General features: G+C 38.8%; 1 protein-coding gene across 1 annotated transcript; it reads left to right on the forward strand.

The window, feature by feature from the left end:
• Window positions 1-498: 498 nt before the first annotated feature.
• LOC135683291 (uncharacterized) lies at window positions 499-23,578 on the forward strand. Its single transcript, XM_065198508.2, has 15 exons — window positions 499-541; window positions 768-908; window positions 1,497-1,616; window positions 2,145-2,270; window positions 5,649-5,768; window positions 6,167-6,418; window positions 8,400-8,519; window positions 9,272-9,397; window positions 11,510-11,632; window positions 14,393-14,518; window positions 17,131-17,524; window positions 18,282-18,685; window positions 19,550-19,824; window positions 20,637-20,718; window positions 21,758-23,578. The coding sequence occupies exons 1-15, from the start codon at window positions 499-501 to the stop codon at window positions 21,979-21,981; spliced, it is 2,676 nt and encodes an 891-aa protein (XP_065054580.2). The 3' UTR covers window positions 21,982-23,578.
• Window positions 23,579-23,665: the final 87 nt, after the last annotated feature.

Below are 23,665 nucleotides of genomic sequence, written 5' to 3' on the forward strand. Positions count from 1 at the left end.
ATATTTTTAAACACTATACAAATGACGCGTACAAAGTTCAAGCAAAACGATAGATTGTCATAACAATTATTATATTGTCTAGTATCTTGTCTGTTCGAGAATCTCGGGAGATTGACAGAATGTTAAAAAGCAAGACATAAAGACATAATTGTTTTCCAGCTTGCATGTTTTGGAGTTCAATGGTCAGAATCAGGGCGAGTCTGGTACCCAGGGTAGAATCAGGGCTGCCTAGAGCGAGCACTGATCTATAAAAAGTCTTTTTCATAGATCAGTGAGAGCGAGGCCGCGCCGCCTAGAGTGAGGCCGGGTCCCGGGACGACCAATGCGTGTGGCCCATTGCTTGACAACGAATATCGATTTGATTATTGCGGGCCACAGAATGGGTCCCGTCGACCATCCTGATCAGAATTATAACCCCATAGGCCATTGGGAGTTTTCTCCAGTGGCGGCGCCAAGGAGAGTATGGGGGTAATTCCCCCTCCCTACTTTTGTCGCAAAATGGTCTACATATTGCTTCTAAAGACGGATTATAAAGCGCTAGGTAGGGGCAATTCATAATTCCCAAGGAAAGTTAACAAAGTACAAAGCACTTTGCAGTCTCATTGGTGACGCCCATTACCATCCCACTCTGCAGTAGCTGGCGCCGCCATTGAATGACACATCTGAAATAAAAAATATATTTATTAGAACATTTTACCCATTATGTTTTTTTACCCATTTCTTTTTTACCCATTTTGTTTTTTTACCCATTTTGTTTTGCCTTTCAGGATGTCAGAACAGCACATCGTCATCACATTTCAAATGTGCAGTTGGACAGTTTAAATGTACATCAGAGAAATGCATTCCAATAGGATGGAAATGCGATGGTGACAACGATTGCCAAGACAATTCAGATGAAGCGGGATGTGGTAAGCTTGCTCCACTGCATTAAACAGCTTCTTTTTGGCAATCTATTTTGTCATATTATAAAAGTGTTAAGTCTCCAGGGATGCAGTGTACCCTTTTTTCTAGAATTGTCTTCTAGGGTCGAGGAATTTTCCGAAAAATTGTTTTTTACTTGCGAAAAGAGAATAAATTGTGTCCGTTCACAGTGATATGAAAACCCTCTGTGAAAAACGTCACTTATCTGAAGACCTCTCTTAAAGTCTTTGGGTTTCATAATTAAATATTATAGTTATCAAGCCTCTGATCACAGCATGAAAAAAATATTGTTTAGAAAGGAAGATAGGGATGCTGTGTAATGTATTTAGAGCTGTTTAGCCCCCCCCCCCAATAATTTCAAAAATGTATTTAGAACCAAACAAAAAAAGTTGCCCTGCTCTTGAGTAGCATGATCTATAGCCCCCCAAAATGTTTTAGCCCCCCTCAATCTGCTTTGGGGTCCTTGTATGCAAGTGCATGTTTTATCAAGCAGGCTAGAGTTCTCTGGCAGTTATATCTGAATTGAATGTTTATTACAGTAAGCTTAGTTTTAAGCAACTGATTTGATCTTCTAGTGCCATCAACTTGTCATGCTGCTGCAGAATTTCGCTGTCGAAACTCGAAATGCGTCCCAAAGAAATGGGTATGTGACGGAGATAACGACTGTGGCGATCGGTCTGATGAGGCCGCTTGCAGTAAGTTCTTTTCCGCTTTTGGCATTCCTTAGTAACACAGCTGCGTGGCTCGCCACCTAAATGCATCAACAACAATAGAACATTTGTTTATTTTGTTTATTCATACCTTGCAACTTATCGCTCATTAATGTTTCACATTTATCTACTCTTTAAAAACACACGAGCAAGGCAATGGTTGATCTAATTATTTCATTTGATACAATCAGGGCTGGAAAATTCTATTTTTAAAGAAACCGGAGTCTGTCCAGATTATCGCGTGCCGTGGTCATAAAACGGATTTGCCGTAGCATGGTTGTTTTAAGCAAAATCGGTTTCGTTTGAATCAGGAATATTGAATTATTAGGCGGTCGAATTACCATAACTACATAAATGTATAATTATTCGAGTAAACACCCCCCTCCCCCAAGAACAACCACGATGATTGTATCAATTTTCCGGAGCATGGCGTACCTTTTCCCCCTCCATTCTCAATTTTGCTCTGGCGCCCCAGTAAGTGTAATAAATTATGATATTGAGCTTTTTTCATAGATTCAACTACACCGCCAACGTGCGCATCGAATTACTTCCAATGCAATGACTCTCGATGTTTGCCCGTGCGGTGGAAATGTGACGGTCAACCTGACTGCAACGATGGAAGTGATGAAAATAATTGCGGTAGGTTGATCAGATGTAGCTGTTCGCTATTATCCTCCTTTTTGCGCGAAGGGTATCATGTTCGAAGTATGATAAAATGAAATTGAATTAATGTTTTAATGGAGTTGCAGCAAAATAAGGCTTTTCTCCGGATTACACCGACAGAGTGCCAGCTTCCCCTACAAGAGGATCAGCTTCCTCCACATGAGAGCCAGCATCCCCTAAAAGTGGTTTTTGCGAGAAATACAGTACACAAGATGCCCTGATATGGTTGATTGAACGATGTCGCAAGTGTCTAGACAAACGTGGTATAGTCGGAATGGTGCTTATGGACCTTTCCAAAGCTTTTGATTGTCTGCCCCATGATCTCCTTGTAGCAAAGCTAGAGGTCTATGGTTTTGGCTTGGGTAGCCTAAGAATGCTTCACAGCTACCTTACTTTCCGTAAACAGCGAGTTAGAATCGACTCTAGTTATAGTTCGTGGCTCGATATCACATCTGGTGTACTGCAAGGTTCTATACTTGGCCCTCTGTTATTCAATATTTACATAAATGACTTGATTAACTTCATTGAAAAGTCAGAAATATGTTACTTTGCTGATGATAACAGCTTGTTCGCCGGTGACCAAAAAATTGAACAAGAGATGTGAAGCTGTTGTAACTAATAATGATTTGGATAGGTCCTTTATCAAATCGCAGAAATGATAATAAAGTTGTATATCAAATTCCAATTATCATAATTGCACGAGAGACAGCCCTACAAAATTGCGTTAATAATTTCCCTTCTGCAACTCGCGTGATAGCTAACAAACACAAAGGTGAATTATAACCATGCAGCATTATTGTTTCTACAACTGAAATTGCACTAAGCTCAGTCCCTTTTAGTAAGCCGCCCAATCGCTGCAAAATCGACTTATGGTACACGTCTAAGCTATGGCATCCGGCTATGTTGAAGGTTACGTTAAACGTTTCCTAGATGAAAACATCCATCTTTCGATTTCTTCACTTTCTAGTAGTCAAAGTTTCAAGACACATAATGACACCTTGTTTGAGTCTATAAGAAGTTTTGAAAATGGAATAAACCCCATGTAAAAAACGAAGGTTTCTTTAATTTTTTTATCAAAGTTTTTAGTTGAGGTCTGAAAATTGCTTGACCTGTTAAGCCGATTGTTGTTGCTTTGCGGTTGTGGTCACATGGCACATCCATGTACGGCTGCATTTATTTAAGCAGGCTTATTTATCTTTAAGTTTCAAATGACTTGACCCGGATTACGCTGTGGTTTACGAGTGTACCTTGCAAGTGGGACCACTCAAATTCCATTTTCTCGGGATGCCCGATTTCTCTGCATACAGGTACGAAAAAGCTACTTAGCACCCAAGGAACCAATCGAATGGTTAAACAATTTCCACACGGCAGGTTGGAATCACCACATTCTTGTGCATCAAATGATGTATGGTTTTGTTGATAGTTTGGCTTTTAGGGAGAGAAAACCATATATCAAGTCAAAAATGTTTATCATAACCTTTAGTTCGCATAATTTGTATCTTGAATAAATAATAAGAAGTGGGCCAGTTGCACAATAACTGCCACGCCAATTGCAAAATTTGTAACACTGACTGGTAGGCCACCTCTCGCAGGGACAATATTCCCCTTGAAGGGACAAGATTCGTCTTGCAGGGACAATATCTGTCTTGCAGGGACAATATTCCCCTTGAAGGGACAAGATTCGTCTTGCAGGGACAAGATTCCCCTTGAAGGGACAAGATTCGTCTTGCAGGGACAATATCTGTCTTGCAGGGACAAGATCCGTCTTGTAGGGACAAGAGATCTAAAAAGGCTACATGTCTGAGATAATTGGCAGAGCCTGGTATTGTTGACCGTTGAAACATGGGACAGAGTTGGGAGATCTTTAGGATTTTGATATGGATTTGCGAAGAGAACTACCAAAAACTAACATATCATAAGCAGATTGTCATTTGTCTATCTGAATTTAAATTTCTGGAGACATGCCTTATTACGCAAAATTACGGGTTTAACTCAATTAAGGTATGCCAATTCACAAATCCCTTTTAAAAACACACCTTAAATTTTGCATCCCCTTCTTTACTCGTGCCTTAAATTGGGCAATCGGTCAACAACTTTTAGACAACTCAGATTGTCTAAAAGATTGTGCTAAACTCTATAATGACGACATGTTTCGAATAATTGGCAGAGCCCGGTCGTCTTTCTATCTAGCAGTTTTGGAATCGATCTACATATAAACGAAAAGCCGCCATTGTATAGACAGAATGAGTTTGTTTTCTGTCTTGGACTTTTCTTTCTCTCAGCGGTGGTTTTCCTATAGGCACGAGGCACTGATTGGTCAACCATACCGGTCTTGTGCTCGCGTCTTGGTATATGTTTTTAATCGTGTTCTATAGGACCCTTATTCTGACGTTTTATACTCTGAGGAGTGTCAGACGAAAAAGCTTTTAGCCAATATGTTGTACAATGTTTGGTTTGTTCAAAGCCAATTTCAAATTTCTGTTAGCAAACCCCTATTTAACCAAAGACCTGCTTTTCGATTGTTAACTAAAATGCTTGGCAGTTAAATTGGAAAATTACATATGGTAGAGTTTCTTTGTTCTATAAAATTAGAGAATAGCTATGAAAAACGCAATTGATATAATAACCTGACCAAAATTCCAAGAATACAAATGATATTGCCGTAGCAACGATTTTATAGTTACCATAGAAACTGTGAAAACGAATAAAAATGTTGATTTAAAATGCTTGATGTAAAAAGCGAGCACTGAAGGTAAAGTGAGCAATTGGACTTCCTCTCTGCTGCAACCGATTTCTTGATAGCTAATGCTAGGTTAGCATGAATATGCGAGTCTCCCACTCGAGACGAGGTTCCGACTCTGAATACTCCTCAAAGGGTTTCTCATAGCCAAGAGTGCAACCGTACCACACTGCAATTTACAAACTGCAGGACACTGCAACATCGGTTTTTCAAATTTGTTTCCTATTTTTCTAAATCTGCTAGGCACTTTTCCTCTTACAAATCTCACTGTGCTCAGTTATTTTTTGGTATCTCCCCCGTGGTGGCCAGTGATGTTGATAGCATGATACTCGGTCAACAAAGTCACATGTCATACGTGATAATAATTCTGATTCGGCCTTGATTGTTGACTTTTATTATTATTATTATTATTATTATTATTATTATTGTTATTTTAAAGTATTACTTATTGGATGTGTTTAATACTGATACGTACAATAATAAAACTGAATCAGAAATTGAACTTTCTTTACATTTGCTGTTTTCGATATCGATGTCAGTCTATTTGGATATTGCGATTGTACCTGCAAATCCCCTTGTCTTGTTGTTTATCTTGGTTTCTTGCATTTTCTTAGGAACATCCAAATGCGCAACAGATGAGTTTCAATGCAAGAATGGCAACTGCATTACGTCACGGTGGCGTTGTGACGGTGACAATGACTGTGGAGATAACAGTGACGAAAGTGGAGACTGTCGTAAGTTTTCATCGGACCAGACCCATTCATTCAATCGGTTTTTGTGTTCCTTTTCAGCTTTAACTTAGAAGCTTGATGCAAATTAAAATTTTCACTTGTTTCAAACTTATTGCGAGTATATCCGGTTACAGATTTTCAATGACAATTCAATATTCAACTTGTTTAGTTTATGATGCACAGAATATTTGCAAAAAAGTCCGCAGAAAATTTCTAAAAAATGCGTTTTTTACCATTATCGACCATTATCGTTGACAAGGATAATTAACAAGGCACTCTAGTACGCTTTTTTTATCACTTCAGCTAAGGAACACTTAGATCACTGTACCCACTTTGTGACAAGGTCACTGTACCCACTTTCTTGTCACTACCCGATTAAGATTGTGTGTTACCCATTATAGGTCCTGCAACGTGTTCAAAAACGGCTTTTCGCTGCGGCAGTGGCCAGTGCATTCCCTCAAGATGGCGTTGCGATGGGGACGCTGATTGCCGCGACAAATCTGATGAAGCAAACTGCAAAAATATGACAACAAAAGCACCGACAACTTGCCCCCCAGAATTCTGGAAATGTGCCAATTCTCACTGCATTTTGAGCTCTTGGAAATGCGATGGTGATAAAGACTGCCCAGACGGGTCAGATGAGGACAGCTGTGGTACGTTATTGCTTGTTGAAAGTCTTTTTGCGAAAGATAGGCCTACAGAACAGATCATCAGTGAAATGTAATTTATTTTGCACAGACATTCTAATCAGGCGTGCAGGCTGCAGAGTCTGGTTGTGCAGGTCTGATTAGCTGGTTCTTAGTAAACTATTCTCAGGCTGTGCCGATAAAAGAAGATGTATTCGAAACGGCTAGACATTGTTTATGGCATCTTTTGGTTAATAGACATGACCTGCACAGGGTGGTCACAATGATAAGTTCTTAATATTCAATTCGAATACGTAGTTAATAGGTTATGTGAACATATATTACTCTGTGTGATGCAACACCAAATAGGTCTTAGATAATTTCTGCTTATTTTTCTTTTCGTCTTTCTTTCTTTTCTCCCCAGACGTCTTATTCATTTCTGTAAGCGCCACAGATTATATGTGTTCCCCTTTTCTGTGCAAATTTCTTAATTTCAGTATTGAAATTAAACCGCCTCCTCTTGAAATCTGTTTACCTTGGCCTATGTAATGGCTCTCATGAGGCATGAATGCACGTAGTACCTCTGACGACCATTTGCAAGAAACTGAGCTCAAGATTTGTGACGCAGTTTCTTAGACCCCGTTTACACTGTGCCGGATAAATTTTATTCTCATCAAAATTAGTTCAGATAGGCTTCGCGTTTACATTATACCCACGCTATCCGCGTGAATTTGAGAGCGGCTATCGGAACAAAATAAGTTCACCTAGGAAAGTGGATTAAATTAGTTCGTAAACCTATGTGGTACAGTGTAAACGGTTTTATCCGGATAAATTTTATTCACATCGTACCTTGCTCAAAAGCGATTGGCTATTTCTTCCTATCTTCCTTCCGAAGACCTTTCGCCATCTTGGCTGCCTTATAGTCGATAAATGCTCGTGTTTTAGAAGTGCAGAATCTTCGTCAGTTCACGTAAAATTGGCAGCTTTGTCAGCTTTCCTTGCTTTCTTCGCTATTTAAACATCATTTCAGCGATTTCAAGACTATTTCAACGAATTATTAAAACTAACTTTGCCTAATTTGTTTTGACAATACCTTCGGACTTCGTCTGAAAGAGAAGCAGATGATTCTGGAAGAAAATTAAAAGTCTTTTTACGTTGGGGGAATTTAGCTGTTTTTTTTGGCCCAGAAATGACTTCGTTTTGGGCGCTCTGTGCACAATTTAGGTCACGTAACGACAGTTATCCGGCACAGTGTAAACGGGAGGGCAAAGTGGACAAAATTTGTGCGGCACAGTGTAAACGCAAATCAACCCGAACAAGTTTTATGCGGATAAAGTTTATCCGGTACAGTGTAAACGGGGTCTTAATGTGTTTGTTGATTTTAGGACTAGAAGTTTCTTTACTGCCAAGTGCTAAAGAGCTAATTCTTACAAACACAAAATTTACTTTAAGATTACTTGAAACAGAACACCTAATAAGTCGCAAGGAGATCTTTTTTCTATCAACGAGATTTTACAGTTGAAACAGAAATAGATAGCTTATCGTCAAAAAATATTTTTTTTCTTATCTTCAATAGAGAAATTTTTATACCTTCTTAGAGTTCTTTGATGATCAGAACTATGGCTTTTTAATTTTTTTTGGCCATCGTATAGCTCGGTTTCTTATAGCTCGGTTTCTTATAGCTTGGTTTCTTATAGCTTGGTTTGTTATAGACGGTTTCCTATAGGCGGTTTCTTATAGGCGGTTTCTTATAGGTAGTTTCTTATAAAACCGTGCGTGTTGTTGCTCAACACGTTCCTTTTCTCAATGTACCAGTACTTGTGGCTAGAAACCAAAAAAAGCTGCAAACGAAAACCTGCATCAAGAGTAAGTTTTCTCAGTCTGTATCTGTGTGTGAAATTTGATTGATTTGTTTAAAGAGCTAGCCCGTCATTTTCATAGATTTTATTCTTTAAAACGCAAGAAATCGTTCTATTTATTTGAATAATTATGTTCTTGTTGACTATAGACCGCGTCACCTGCCCAACAAGGAAGCTTGTGTGTGCCAGTGGAAGGCAGTGTTATGAGAAGAGCCAAAGGTGCAATTCTGTTCAAGATTGCAAAGATGGGTCAGACGAGATTGGCTGTCGTGAGTACCCCCCTTGCGCATCCTCTGAGTATTCCTAAGAAACAGTTTCGTTTTGTTGTATCAGTGCGGTTGTTAATGTGATTGTTTTTCCGATGTCAAGTTCTTTACAGATGCTCAGCATTGCAAAAATGCTCAGCGTTGATTGTTTGTTTAAGATGGGAAGATGGGGGTCTTTGATACATTTTTTCGGGTTGCCTGAATTGTTCCTGGGGGGTATATGGGGGTACAGGGACTGAGTTTATAACAAAAATGGTCGTCTTGTACCACTGATCTAAAAAAGACTGGATCGAGCTTCCTAATGTCTTTTATCAACAAAGTTTGAAGCCCGCTCAATTTCAAAGAAAGAGGGCCCCAAACAAAAGCGGGATGTCATTCCTCAAAACCAATTCTTGAATAATATCGATATGCGAAAGCTGCAGTACCGTATATGAAAAATCGAGAAAAAAAATTGTCAGAGCAGCTGAAAACATTGCTACGAGTGACAGCGAGGGTCCTTTCTCGCATAGGCTGTTCTGGGGCCCTCTTCTCGGATGGCAGCACTCTGGTCACATTAGCAGCTCGATCCAGTCTTTTTATAGATCAGTGTCTTTGACTTCTTGCTAATGTTGATTGCCACATACTGTTGCATAGTATTACAACCCTGCTTGAAAATGACGTTTGGGTCTGAATGCCTCATGCATGTGAATGCCTCTTGTTTTTGATATGTAAATTTGTTATGCAACTTTCTAAGAAGTAATTTGTTTCTTAAATAGCAACTGGTACGCTTATCTGTACCAAAGATCATTTCAACTGCATGAAAACAAAATGCATTGAAAATTCGAAGGTATGCGACACAAATCGAGATTGTCCTGGTGGTGAAGACGAGCCAGCCAACTGCTGTAAGTGTTTGCGACTTTTATTGTTTGTGCTGCATGCTACACAACCGATGTTTCGTAACGTAGTTCACACTAGACGAATCCCAAAGATTTTGTAACCTAATTGTCAATCTTGAACGTCTAATTTTATCCATAAAAGCAATCGTAGTTTAATACCTAGTGAAACCTGAGGTTGAGGAGCATGTTATTATGTGCCTTGCATTATATTTGCTTAATTGTCAACGTTGGTTTTGGAAGGGCGAAAACCTGGTAGTATTCAGGAACAGAAACGATTGGTTTAGAATCAGGCCTCGAGACGCTTGTTGATTCAAGTAGTTTTGGCTCCATTTGGGGAACATGTTGAGCGCTGTTTTAGACGCTTATTTTGGAGGAACATTTTATTTAGTATTCTCTTGCTAATCAGAGTTTCACGATCAGTGTTATCATCAGGCATCGGCCTAATTGAGGGAGTTCAGCATAATTGTCGCACTCCAGCCACACTTTCCCGATTATGTACGCCGCTGGACATGATGTACGCCATGTACCCCATACCAGAGGTGGAAAAAGTATCGGAACCTGGGAACGTAGTTCCCAGAAATTTTTCTAGATGAAAATGTTAGCAGAAGTTTCACAGAAAATTTTTGAAGTGTCAAAGTAAATATAAAAATCTGGTGACATAGGTTAAGTCAAATTAGCAGAAAATATTATTTCAACTCGCCTGTGAGCAGCTAAATTTGAGCTGCCAAAGGACTGTGGGAATTAGTCTCTTTCCATTGGAAAGAAATTCTTTGTGCACATTATTTACATTCACCATTTCACAGAAATCTCAGCCACTCACGATCAGAATTTTTTTAGCAGCTGAGCTTTTAAGACAAACCATGATTAAGGCTGAGATTAATATAGGGACTGGAATCTACTTTCACAGAAAATATTTCTGGCACCATGGTGTGAGCAGCATTGATCATAAGTTAACATGCTTGGTTACATTAATCTGTTGCATGCTAGGACTCCATTTTAACCACATATTGCTTCTCACTTGTCAAAAGATTAGGCTAAGCCTTCTACATAAAATGCACCATACAATTCAAATGATTTTGTCCCTGACTCTTCTGCAACTATGTTTGGAGATTATTGCGTGGATTGTCCTTTTGATTTTGGTTTTCCATCATGATGATTGATTGAATGAATCGATTTCTAGCTAAAGTTGATTTCTTTCTTATGTGCATTTATGGATTTATTACAGGCATATCTAATATGTTGAGAATGACTGTTTTGGAACAATAGTCAAGATCTCCGATGTTAAACAACACTGAAATGTTAAGAAGTTGATTGCCTGACAATCTTATGCATTCGATTTAACCTTCTATAGAAATACTTCGAGAGAAAAAAAAACAAACTAAGCATTAAAATAAAAACAAATTGAACATTCAAACGAGAAGTGTCATACTTCTTAAAATTAAGTTTGCCCTCTTTTATACATCAACTAAGTATAGAGATATAGACACAAACAGAAAGTTTATTTGTCTACCCCTAAATCTTGCAGAAAGTTTTGAGCCAGATTTGTAGGTTCCCAGAAAGAAAATAAATTTTTCCACCTCTGCCCCATACCATGTATGCCATACCATGTACGCCATACCATGTACGCCATACCATGTACGCCATACCATGTACGCCATACCATGTACGCCACACCATGTACGCCACACCATGTACGCCACACCATGTACGCCCTAGCATGTACGAAACATCTTACAGGCATTTAGAATCTGATGGAAATAGAAACAGTGATGCGGAATCTTCTGTTTTGAATATAGATCTCAACTTTGGCACAGGACTCAGGTTCCAGAATTATTCTTAGCCATTTGGTGCTAGATTGCAACATCTGACCCAATCCAGATTTGTTTTGTGTGTTATTACTTTGCATTGCATTCACGCCAAAGCACTTGTAACCATTGCAGTTACTTCCTCAAAATTTGTTCCCGAGTCTCTCTTAAGAATTTATATTTACGTTCTTCATAGTTTTATCACCTGGACTACTGCAAAGTTTAAAATCAAATTAGCACAAACGTACATACTTTATTTGGTGCTCTTTTTATTTTAAATGCGCCGTAATTTTTTATGACAATCTTTTTGCAGTCATCAATGAGTGCTTGGACCATAATGGCCACTGTTCGCACAAATGCACCGATCTCAAAATAGGCTACAAATGCTCTTGTCTGCCTGGCTTTGCCCTTGGTTCCGATGGTCATAGCTGCAATGGTAAGATTTTATTTTGCTTTATGCGTCAGTTGAATAATATGACTATGTTATTTTTGAATTGGCTATCCATGTTGTGTCTGCGAGATAAATCTTTTGTTGCTGTTAACGATTATGCCAGTCAATCTGTGTGGCTGACCAAACAGATTCGCTGCTTGATCGTTTTCTTAGGCTGATATTTGTTGCCTTTATACCATTTTGTTAAATTCCTTTGATATATCCCAAACCATTGGTACATTGACGTTGTGTACACGACGACTTTCCGATTCTCAGAGTAAAAAAAGGTTTGGTAGCTTACAAACCGTGATAGACAGCGAAGCAATTTCCTTACCAGGACTTGTCTTATAACATCATATTGCTTTGCCTAAAAAGTGATTATTAGAGCAAAATTGTGGTTTTTTGCTCATGGGAGTCAACGAATTCATGGTGACGTTTAGAGAAAAAGACAGTTTACTATAAAATGTAATATTTAACAACGTTTTGTCTCAAACTTGAGGATTTGTAGCTATGTGTGGACGCTTTTTCGGTGAGTATTCAAGTTTGTCGGCAAATAAAGGCTGTCTCACACACTTCGTTGGCAAATAAGGTCTGACCACCTACCTAGAGAAAAAAAAGAAAGCAATTAAACTGCTAACATTAATTTAAGAACAAGTTAAGAACTATCCAGCTTCAGATTTTTGAAAAAATTAAGAGCAGTCAGCCGGAACTGAAATTTACTGGTTCTTATGAGAAAGAGTGCAGTTTGTGCAAGTTTAATCAAGTTTTGATTTTCCATCAAGCTGTACTAAAACTGCCAGTTACGGATTTGCGTTTTGACGAAGAAGGACAAGAATGGGCTGGGATCGTTTGGGGCTTAGTCTAGCCGCGAATAATACTTTTGAATTAAATCATCTGCTCATGAGATTTAGAATATACAGTAGTACAATTGCTGCAAAACGAAGATATGTTTTTTCTATTGTGGTAAGAATTTGAATGATGTCTGTTGCGGTATTCGTAAAGATGCTGAAAGCTTTTGCTAATTTAACAGCTTGGTTGCTCGTTTCCATTGCACAAATTTGAATAACAATGATTCCATGCCAAGGGTTATCGGCTGGCAGCCCACATCGTCAAAGATCTTAGATAAGAACAGTTTAAAAGCAACATGACAAGTAAGAAATGCGAGGATTTTTGCAGACACGAATCTGGTAAAGAAGACGGAAAGCCTTTAGTCTTTTACAAAAGCTTATACAATTCCCAAAACTGACTGTATGAATATCATGGACAGCTTAAGTCTGAGATAATCGGTATAAACGATTTAAATAATTTGAAAATTAGTTGTCAAGTCTGTTTTGGTGAAGACTGCAGTATGCAGCACTACAAAAAGTTACGAGAAACCTTATTAAAAAGGTTAAAACCCTCCTGTGGCGTAGCGGTATTTCTGGTTAGACGCCCTCAGAACTCTACGAGTTCTCGAGCAATATTCGAAATGAGCAAGCCAGTTAGGTTAGAGGTCAAGAAGGCCTTGGTACCTTTAAGAAAAGATAAATCGCTTTATTTAACGCCTTCTTTTTAACGCCCGTCTTGAGGCCCTCAAGTGATGCCCTGATCAAACGAATCAAACTTCGGAATACCTAATACAACGTTTGTTTGACTAGCAAAAGCGCAGTTAGTGAAACCTTGAAAATATACCGCGGTAACTATTGAAAGCTTTCAGCAGCACTTGACCACCGCAAATTTTCCGACATTTGTTTGTTTCGTTTTACCAGGCCATAAAAGATCGGCCAATGTCATTTGGCCCGACCTTAATACCCGCGGCGTTGGATAAAGGGTTTGCCACAAGCTGAGTACTTGACCATTTGCCTTTGAGCAATGAGACTTTGTTGGAATGATGGTAGGTGTTGGCGTACCGCAACCATAGTAATGTTAATTCAAGGTGAACACGCTTATGATAGGGCTAAGACGAAAAATGCATTTTCTAGAACTATCAGACCCTCTGAGAGCTTTTCTGAGTCCTGGAGCAATTTGTCCCCTGTCCTCTCTCGTTCGTCCTGAATACTGCTAGCTTGGTTTAGTCTTTTCCTGGAAGTTCTCCTGAGAGATTCGGTAGAGGCTAGGGTGAATCTGACATCATCTATGTACGAAGGGTTTTTCTGATGATATGTTGCGCTCAAAGTGCTCATGTGCACCTGCGCCAAGTTGACAGTTAAAAAATGAATGAAAATGCCGTTAGAGCACTCGTGTGTGCCAAAATCTGCACTACCGTTCCACGCCAAAGTCCTATGGCAAAATTCCACGCCAAAGTCCTATGGCAAAGTTCCACGCCAAAGTCCTATGGCAAAGTTCCACGCCAAAGTCCTATGGCAAAGTTCCACGCCAAAGTCCTATGGCAAAGTTCCACGCCAAAGTCCTATGGCAAAGTTCCACGCCAAAGTCCTATGGCAAAGTTCCACGCCAAAGTCCTATGGCAAAGTTCCACGCCAAAGTCCTATGGCAAAGTTCCACGCCAAAGTCCTATGGCAAAGTTCCACGCCAAAGTCCTATGGCAAAGTTCCACGCCAAAGTCCTATGGCAAAGTTCCACGCCAAAGTCCTACGCCAAAATACCTTCTGCGATGAGGTTACAAACCTTGATTCACATCAAGTTACAAAGTAGTACCCAACAGAATGGTGCTATGAAATTTTCGGCTCAACGCTTTCTCTCTAACTGATATTGATATTTTGAATTTTTTATGCCAGTGTTGTGGATACCGTGGTTTGCAGATTTTAATGTTAATGTGTCTTTTAGATTTGAATGAATGTTCAGAGTATGGGAGTTGTCATCAACTTTGCACAAATGAGAAAGGAAGCTACAAATGCTCATGTGCAAATGGTTATCTCTTGGCAGGGGATCGCAAAGCTTGCAAATCTGGAGGTTTGATTAATATACTTATCTTTAATTTTGCACATGACAATCCAAGTAACAAAGTTTTGCTGGTATCAACGATTTTCAAAGAATAATTTGAACAAATGTTTTAAAATAGTTTAAAATGGTAATCTGAGTTGTGTTGCCGATTCTTTGATTGCTGACCAATTAAAAGTTTTGTTAAGATGTACTTAATGTATTGGCATAATCTTTTTGAATAAACCGTTGCGCCATGTAGGCCAAATTTGCCGGTCATCTTACAACAAGAATACTTAAAGGAACGGAATGTCAAATGTCATGCCCAGAACGTTACAATGGAACGTAGCATAACGCAACATAGCATAACGGAACGTAGCATAACGGAACGTAGCATAACGGAACGTAGCATAACGGAACGTAGCATAACGGAACGTAGCATAACGAAACGTAGCATAATGGAACGTAGCATAACGAAACATAGCATAACGGAACGTAGCATAACGGAACGTAGCATAACGGAACGTAGCATAACGAAACGTAGCATAACGGAACGTAGCATAACGAAACGTAGCATAACGAAACGTAGCATAACGGAACGTAGCATAATGGAACGTAGCATAACGAAACGTAGCATAACGGAACGTAGCATAATGGAACGTAACATAACGGAACGTAGCATAACGAAACGTAGCATAATGGAACGTAGCATAACGGAACGTAGCATAATGGAACGTAGCATAACGGAACGTAGCATAACGGAACGTAGCATAACGGAACGTAGCATAACGGAACGTAGCATAACGAAACGTAGCATAATGGAACGTAGCATAACGGAACGTAGCATAACGGAACGTAGCATAACGGAACGTAGCATAACGAAACGTAGCATAACGAAACGTAGCATAACGGAACGTAGCATAATGGAACGTAGCATAACGAAACGTAGCATAACGGAACGTAGCATAATGGAACGTAACATAACGGAACGTAGCATAACGAAACGTAGCATAACGGAACGTAGCATAACGAAACGTAGCATAATGGAACGTAGCATAACGAAACGTAGCATAACGGAACGTAGCATAACGGAACGTAGCATAACGAAACGTAGCATAATGGAACGTAGCATAACGGAACGTAGCATAACGGAACGTAGCATAACGGAACGTAGCATAACGAAACGTAGCATAACGAAACGTAGCATAACGGAACGTAGCATAATGGAACGTAGCATAACGAAACATAGCATAACGGAACGTAGCATAACGGAACGTAGCATAACGGAACGTAGCATAACGAAACGTAGCATAACGGAACGTAGCATAACGAAACGTAGCATAACGAAACGTAGCATAACGGAACGTAGCATAATGGAACGTAGCATAACGAAACGTAGCATAACGGAACGTAGCATAATGGAACGTAACATAACGGAACGTAGCATAACGAAACGTAGCATAATGGAACGTAGCATAACGGAACGTAGCATAATGGAACGTAGCATAACGAAACGTAGCATAACGAAACGTAGCATAACGGAACGTAGCATAATGGAACGTAACATAACGGAACGTAGCATAACGAAACGTAGCATAATGGAACGTAGCATAACGGAACGTAGCATAACGAAACGTAGCATAACGGAACGTAGCATAACAAAACGTAGCATAACGGAACGTAGCATAACGAAACGTAGCATAACGGAACGTAGCATAACGAAATGTAGCATAATGGAACGTAGCATAACGGAACGTAGCATAACGAAACGTAGCATAACGGAACGTAGCATAACGAAACGTAGCATAACGGAACGTAGCATAACGAAACGTAGCATAACGAAACGTAGCATAACGAAACGTAGCATAATGGAACGTAGCATAACGAAACGTAGCATAACGGAACGTAGCATAATGGAACGTAACATAACGAAACGTAGCATAACGAAACGTAGCATAATGGAACGTAGCATAACGGAACGTAGCATAACGAAACGTAGCATAACGGAACGTAGCATAACGAAACGTAGCATAACGAAACGTAGCATAACGGAACGTAGCATAACGAAACGTAGCATAACGGAACGTAGCATAACGAAACGTAGCATAATGGAACGTAGCATAATGGAACGTAACACATAGCATAATGCAATGACAGTAAGGTGAAATAACCTAACATAATACAATGTAACATAACGCAACAAAACATAGCGTTATGTAACATAACGTAATAATTTTTTTTAAAATGATACGTTAGGCTGTGAGAAAAGCAGACATTTCATGACATACTTTTAAAGGACAAAATAATGTTTGACAAATTCTAACTTATGAAATATGTTATTTCAAGTTTCGGATCGATGTAGACCAATAAAAAATGCGAGCAGATGACCGACAGGTGCTTAACAGCGACGTCTACAAAATATGAGGGTCTCCGAGGGGTTTTCGGGAACATGGCAGAAAATGGTACAGGAAGACGGGAACATGGGAACATTATTTTTATTTTTCAACGGATATACGGAAACATTAGTTGTTTCTTTCAAAAGGAACACGGGAACAAGTACCCCCTGGGAGACTCCCAAATATTATGACTACCTTTTTTATTATGATGATAAATCGATGTTGATATGATTTTTTGTCACTTTTTAGGCTCCTTCACTCCAAGATTGATCTTTGCAAACAGGTATGATATCAAGAGCTATACGCTCAACGGCTCCGACTACAGACTTGTCGCCGGTGGAATGAAGGGCATCGTAGGCCTAGATTTTGATGTCGCCAACAATTATGTTTACTGGACTGACGTTACTCATGAAATTCTACAGCGTGCTCGCATAGATAAATATAGTTCAAACGAACTGCTTTTACGTAATTTACACACCCCAGATGGTCTAACTGTTGACTGGATTGGAAGGAAACTGTACTGGACCGACACTGGTCTCAAGAAAATCGAAGTTGCTGAAATGGACGGTACTAAGAACACGGATTTAGTTGAATTTAATGCTACCGGACAGCCCCGAGCCATAGCCTGTGACCCTAACGAAGGGTGAGCCGTTATTCATTTATTTTGATTCGCCATCTAAACACCAGTGAACCCAGAATCTTAGACCCCGTTTACACTACAGAAAAAAGAACGGAGCTCTTTGATTCCGTTCTTGTTTGGGCACGATACCTCTTTTGTCATCGCGTCTACACTATTGTGAAAAGAAACGGAACCAAATTTTTGCCCGTTTACCCTTGAGTAAAAAGAACTGAACTTTCACGCGACGCATGCGCAGTGACGCAGCAATGACGTCTGAGATTATAAAAAAAGCCTCTCCCCAACCCTAGATTAAGCTCCGTTTTCAATCGTAACCAAAAAGTTTCGTTCCTGGCCGTTTACATTAGGAAAAAGAAGAACGATTTGGGAACGGAACCAAAGAGTCTTGCATTTTAGCGAAACCAAAGAAGAACGGAACCGTTCCTAAACTAGTCCTGAATCAAGATGCTTAGTGTAAACGCAAGGCCTATCATCGCTTTTTCAAGCACAGAACCAAGGAGTCCCGCTCTTTTTTCTGTGGTGTAAGCGGGGTCTTGGAAGAATTCAACTGGGAATCTTAGAACACAGAATCTTAGAGAATTTTCAACAACGATTTTGTTTTTATAAAGTTGATTCAACTTCGAAATTTAGGCCATTCCAGCTGAAATGCTTAATCCACGATTTATTGCTCTTTTACTCTGGTCTAACAATTTTAATTCGCAATGTATTTTTCTCTTTTTTCTTCATTTAGCCTATAAGACGTATCTTTGCCCTGCTTTGCTAGGTATCTTTATTGGACTGATTGGGGAAGTCAAGCTGGAATCGAGCGAATTGGCATGGACGGAGACAATTCTACTCGACAGCATCTTATATCAGACAACATTGTTTGGCCAAACGGACTTACACTTGACTTTGCGCAGAACAAGATGTATTGGGTTGATTCTAAATTGAAAAGACTTGAAGTAGCAAACATGGATGGAAGCGGAAGAAAGCTATTGGCCCATAACACCTTGAACAAGCCCTTTGCACTCACCAATTTTGAGGATAACCTCTACTGGACGGATTGGGAAACAAAGGGTATTAGAACCATGAATAAGTTTAAAGAACCATACGAAGTGAAAACCTTCAGCATGAACCACATGTCTCCAATGGGCATCAAAGTTCTGCATCCCCTGAAACAGCCAGCAGGTAGTACATTATGTTCTCAGTTTTGGCCCTGTAGTAGGTCTTATTTTAATAGAAAGTGCAGTAGCTAGTGGCATCGACCAATAGTTGCGCAATGAAATATAGATAGTTTAGATATGATAAAAAGAATCCACCATAGGTTTACATAATGCTGCTCTCTACTTTGTTTACAAATCCTCATCGAGCATCTGTCTTTATTTCAGTTTCAGTTCAAGTTTCCATTGACAATTATAACTAAATATATTATACAAATCTATGCAATTGAATTACCTAATTTAACTAAACAATCAAAATACATGGCAATCAACTAATACAGACAATACTACAAATACATCCATGCCAGAAATAGAAGAAAATGAAAAAGGCACAATACTATACAGAACATAGAATGATCATGGGTCTCAGAAGCAGTCAACAAGACTACATCCGAAAACCATGCTCATATGTATTTAGGTTTAATTGTCTAAGGAGCCCCCCTAGATCCCTCTTTCCATCTTAGCATGCCTTTTGAATGTTGAAATAAATCTGCAGCTCATAGTGAATTGCAGTTGACGCTTCTACCGAAAAACTTTAGGGGAAATGGACACAAGACACAATTTTGCCATCAAGGGTTGGTGTGACACAAGCCGGTCGCGACGCCCCTATTTGTAGAACTAAGCAACCCATATGGGTTTTCAAAAATATTGCTCAGTGAAAAAAGGGTTAGATTACACAGACAAAATTAGGATGTTAGCATATTTCAGATTACCCTGTTTCGTATAAAAATCCACGAAGAAAATTTGACAAGCAAGTCATTTGCATTAGGATATCATTTTATTATTACGACAAAGAGGAAGGGGGGTAATTACTATCGTATGCCATTTTTAGGTATCAACCCATGTGGAAGTAACAATGGTGGCTGCAGCCATCTTTGTCTGATTTCAAGAAACGAAGAAAGATTCTCATGCCAATGCCCGCGAGGCATGTACATCCAGGCCGACGGTAAGAAATGTGGAGGGACTCCTGTTACGCGGAAACCAAGACCAAGCCAGTATCCAATTTCCACTGGAAAAACCACACCTGTTCCTTCTCGGAAGACAGTAACTAGTGGCTTTACCCAAGGAACAGTTAAGCCTGTTGCAACAACAGAAAATGACCAAGGGGTATGTTTTTAGCGACTGTTTTTTTTAAGGGCAAGACAAGAGTTAATTGTTTGGACATGACGCTTGTAATTGTTTGGATGCGTGGATTGTCAAGATTCGATGAACCATTCATTAAATGGAAATAATGCAAATACCTCCAGGGGCGGACACTTGGTCAACAATTGGGGGGCGAGCCTATTATTTTGATAAGATGACGTCACATTATCCCATTGTTTTAGAACAAAAGACCAATGTTCTCCAGACTATAAGGGGGGACCGCCCCCCTCACCAACAGGTGTCCGCCACTAATACCCCCTTCCCCCAAACGAGTGTTTCACGCAGCCGTTTTCTTCTTGACCTTACAAAATCATTCAACCTGCCAGAAAGTCAAACAGCTATCATATGACATGTATTCCGTCAAAATGTTTCATCCAAACTTGACCTACCAATAGAATTACATCTTTAGTGGGCGGAAAACATTCTGTAGACAACTGCAAGCTGACTTGATCTTTAAATTTGGGTTAAAAGTGGAAAATCCTCCATTGATTCCCGAAAACAAAGACTCATGTTCAAGGAACTTGATTACCAGATGTGGATCGAGGTTATTGTGGCTGTTGTTTTCATGCAGCCAGTTATTTTCTAGAACAAAATTTCGGATCAAAGTTAGGTGTTAAGCCTCAAAGAATGGCTCCGCTGACATTTATGAAAATACAAGTACAAGAGTTTTTACGATTACCACCGTCTGATGAAATCTTAATGATATAGTTTCATTATTTTTTTACAATGTTTGGACTGATGTTTTTAATAACGTTCATTTGTTATTACGTCACCAGGGTAAAAAACAAAGCACTAAGAGTCAACAGACCACCCTAGTTCCTGAGGTCAGAAATCCTGAAAAATCAACAAAGCCTGAAGGTATCATATGCAATAACATTCTGTAGCATTCTTATTCTCATTTTCCAGCAATTAATTAAATATTGATTTGGATAAGTCCATACTGTTCTTTGATGGTCTATATTACAGTCTTAATATAGTACTCTTCTTTCGATGTATACGAATAAAATTGAATTGAATTGACTTGAATTGGATTACTGATTAAAGAAGACATCACAATATAACTTTTTAGTAACCTAAAAATGGACGAACCAATTCCTGCTATCACAAGGCTTGCATACATCTATAGACTACTTTTATCGGTGTTTTCTTATTTTTTTTAATTTAAATGTATTTTTTTCTAAATTTGGTTTTTAAGATCTCTGATTTTAGAATTGAAATAGCCATAATAGAGTTCTAAAGTGATGACGTCACAAAAATCTTTTTAGAATTTTTTAATTTGGACCCCATAACCTGAAAGAGCATCATGAAATACCTCTAAATTTGCAAAATCAGGCAAGCGTATTACGAAATGATAGAGATATGGCCACATGTTTATTGGCTCTCTCCCCATCAAACCTCTGTATTTTGGTCTCTGTTCATAACTTTATGAACAGAGCCAAAATAACAGTGATTCGTTAGCAAACTTCAAATCTTTCATTAGCCATATCTCAACCGATTTTAGACATATTTGGCCAATTTTGCGTATTTGAAAGTATTTTATGGTGATCTTTTACGTGGTTAAAATTCAAAAATTCTAAAAAAAGGTTTTTGATGACGTCACACTTCAGAACTCTATAGCCATTTTAGAATAGCCATAAAGGGCTCAGTGGATTGGTTCACAGACTAAGATCCAAGGATTGTGTCCCCCATATGACTGAACTTTCAGTTAGTGGGGAGGGGGGAGGGGAGTCGCTAGCTCTGATATGGTTTCGTCGAGAGGAAGAAAATGTCTTCTAAAGCTCGGTAAATGCAAGATACAGAATAAACTATTTACCGTGCTTCTTTCAGCACTTCATCATTGATACCTTAGGACCTGTTAACAAGTATATTGTATACAACATCGTTATTCCCATTTCAGATGGGACCGGTGCATCTGTTGGGCTTGTGATCGGCATAACGCTTTCACTTTTGGTTATTTGTCTTGGCATTGGCACTGGAGTTTGGTACTACAGAACGAGGCAACAAGGACAGCATAGTATCATGTATTACAAGGACATGTCAACTGCTCCACTGGAGGAAGACTTTGACGGTAGTAATGACGAAGAAAAGACCAAGATACCGATGGAATATGAGGGTGTGTAGGGGCTTAACTTAGGTAGAATCTATCTCTTGCTTCTGGGTCGAGAAAAGGCAGGCTTATCTTCTAGCAAATTAGATAAAAATGTACAGATGATATTTGTGAGACAACACAGCGAAGAACTCTGGATGTGACTGTCTTTATTTTTTATCATAGTTTGATGATAACGCGCTCATTTTCTTGGTACTGCAAAACTTGTTGAACAATGGCAGCATGTTACCAAGATTCCGCTTGTTTTAAAGTTAGGCCTTCTTCTCATCCCAATGGCGGGAGGAACTGCTTTCTAATTATTAGTAATATCACGTTTATTGGATTATTGAACTCTCATAAATTATTTGTCGTATTAAAATTATCGTGGATACAACAGCATACAGATGCTTATTTATACTGATAAAAATGTCGGATATTGCCTTACTTACTTGCGATTTCATGATGACTTTTAACTGTATTGCCTTTCGTAAATTTAGTTAAAGAGAGGTAATGACTGTTAATGCCGATTTGATCGCTTACAAGTGGGAAGAAAAGAGTCAATCAGCCATTGATTATTTTGCACCATAAATTCAAACTTCTGTCTTAGTTAGTTCGTAACTTAAATTAGCAGAAGAAGTTGTGTTTGAAACAAGCAAGGAGCAGTATACATGATTTCTTTTGACTATTGCAAACTGCAAACCATTCCAGTTTTTTAGCCACATTTCGCATAACCCGTTTTTTCACCATAAAATCTAGCCTTTTAGAACCCCACTCCCTTTCCTAACACTATATCAATGCATAGTCTCAACTTCATCAAAAGGAGGACAGATTCTTGTTTCACATATTTCATCATTTTCTATAGTTTTTCGCCCAATTGGTGTTTGTTCTTTATGAATTTACGTAAACTTTTATGTCGTAAACTCGCACACTTCTTGATTAATGAAGATTTAGAGTCTAAACCATTAGTGTATTTTGGTAATTATCTTAGTATTTCAATTTTTCCATTTTCATTTCTACCAAACATTACTTGAATCAAACTATATCGTAGCTTAATTATAACGCTGCTTGAATGCCATCCAAATCACAGGTCGTATTTCTAATTCCGGCCCACATAATCAAAGTCATTTTTGCAAGAGGTTAAATCTTATACGAAAATTGACAAATAAATTGCTTCCACCTTTGTTTCTTCACAACAATTTTTGAAACAAAACTTTAGTGTCCATCTCTTTACTGTTAACCTTATAACTTGAAAGGAACTCCCATGGCGAAAGGTGTGTACATTTGTAGCGACTAGAAACAAGTAAAAATACACAATGACTTAACTTAACAACTCTGGATTTTCAGCTCTTGATTGAAGTCAAGCCATTTTGCTTCATGAAAACATGACAAAATGGAGATTTTCAGTATAATCTAAAGCAGATTAATGTCTTTGTTAAGCAAATTGAAATCTGTACATAGTTTATCGTATTATATTCTTTGCATTTCATAGGTTAAAAGTAGCACAAGGTTTGCTTAATTTGAGTGTTTAATGTTGTTTGTATCACCTTTATTTAACTTAGGCTGTGTTAGGTGTGTTAATTTTTGACTTCTCGCGTATTTATTCAGAAAAAAGTTGATAGAAATTGCAGACATTATCAAGTTTTTCTCTTTGAGCTACTGCTGTCGAGACACTGGTATAGTTAAGCAAAATAAATGCCTCGTTGTCAGATTTAATAATAA

The sequence above is a fragment of the Rhopilema esculentum genome, chromosome 17 (assembly GCF_057945365.1).
Source record: "Rhopilema esculentum isolate cy_ngs chromosome 17, ASM5794536v1, whole genome shotgun sequence".
NCBI lineage: Eukaryota > Metazoa > Cnidaria > Scyphozoa > Rhizostomeae > Rhizostomatidae > Rhopilema > Rhopilema esculentum.

Bases quoted from the DNA above. Each gene is read 5' to 3' on its own strand.
- LOC135683291 (XM_065198508.2), top strand. From the start codon at position 499: ATGGTCTACATATTGCTTCTAAAGACGGATTATAAAGCGCTAG. The intron at 2,271-5,648 runs GTAGGTTGATCA...GCATTTTCTTAG, and splicing joins AAGTGATGAAAATAATTGCG to GAACATCCAAATGCGCAACA. The intron at 6,419-8,399 runs GTACGTTATTGC...TGTTGACTATAG, and splicing joins GTCAGATGAGGACAGCTGTG to ACCGCGTCACCTGCCCAACA.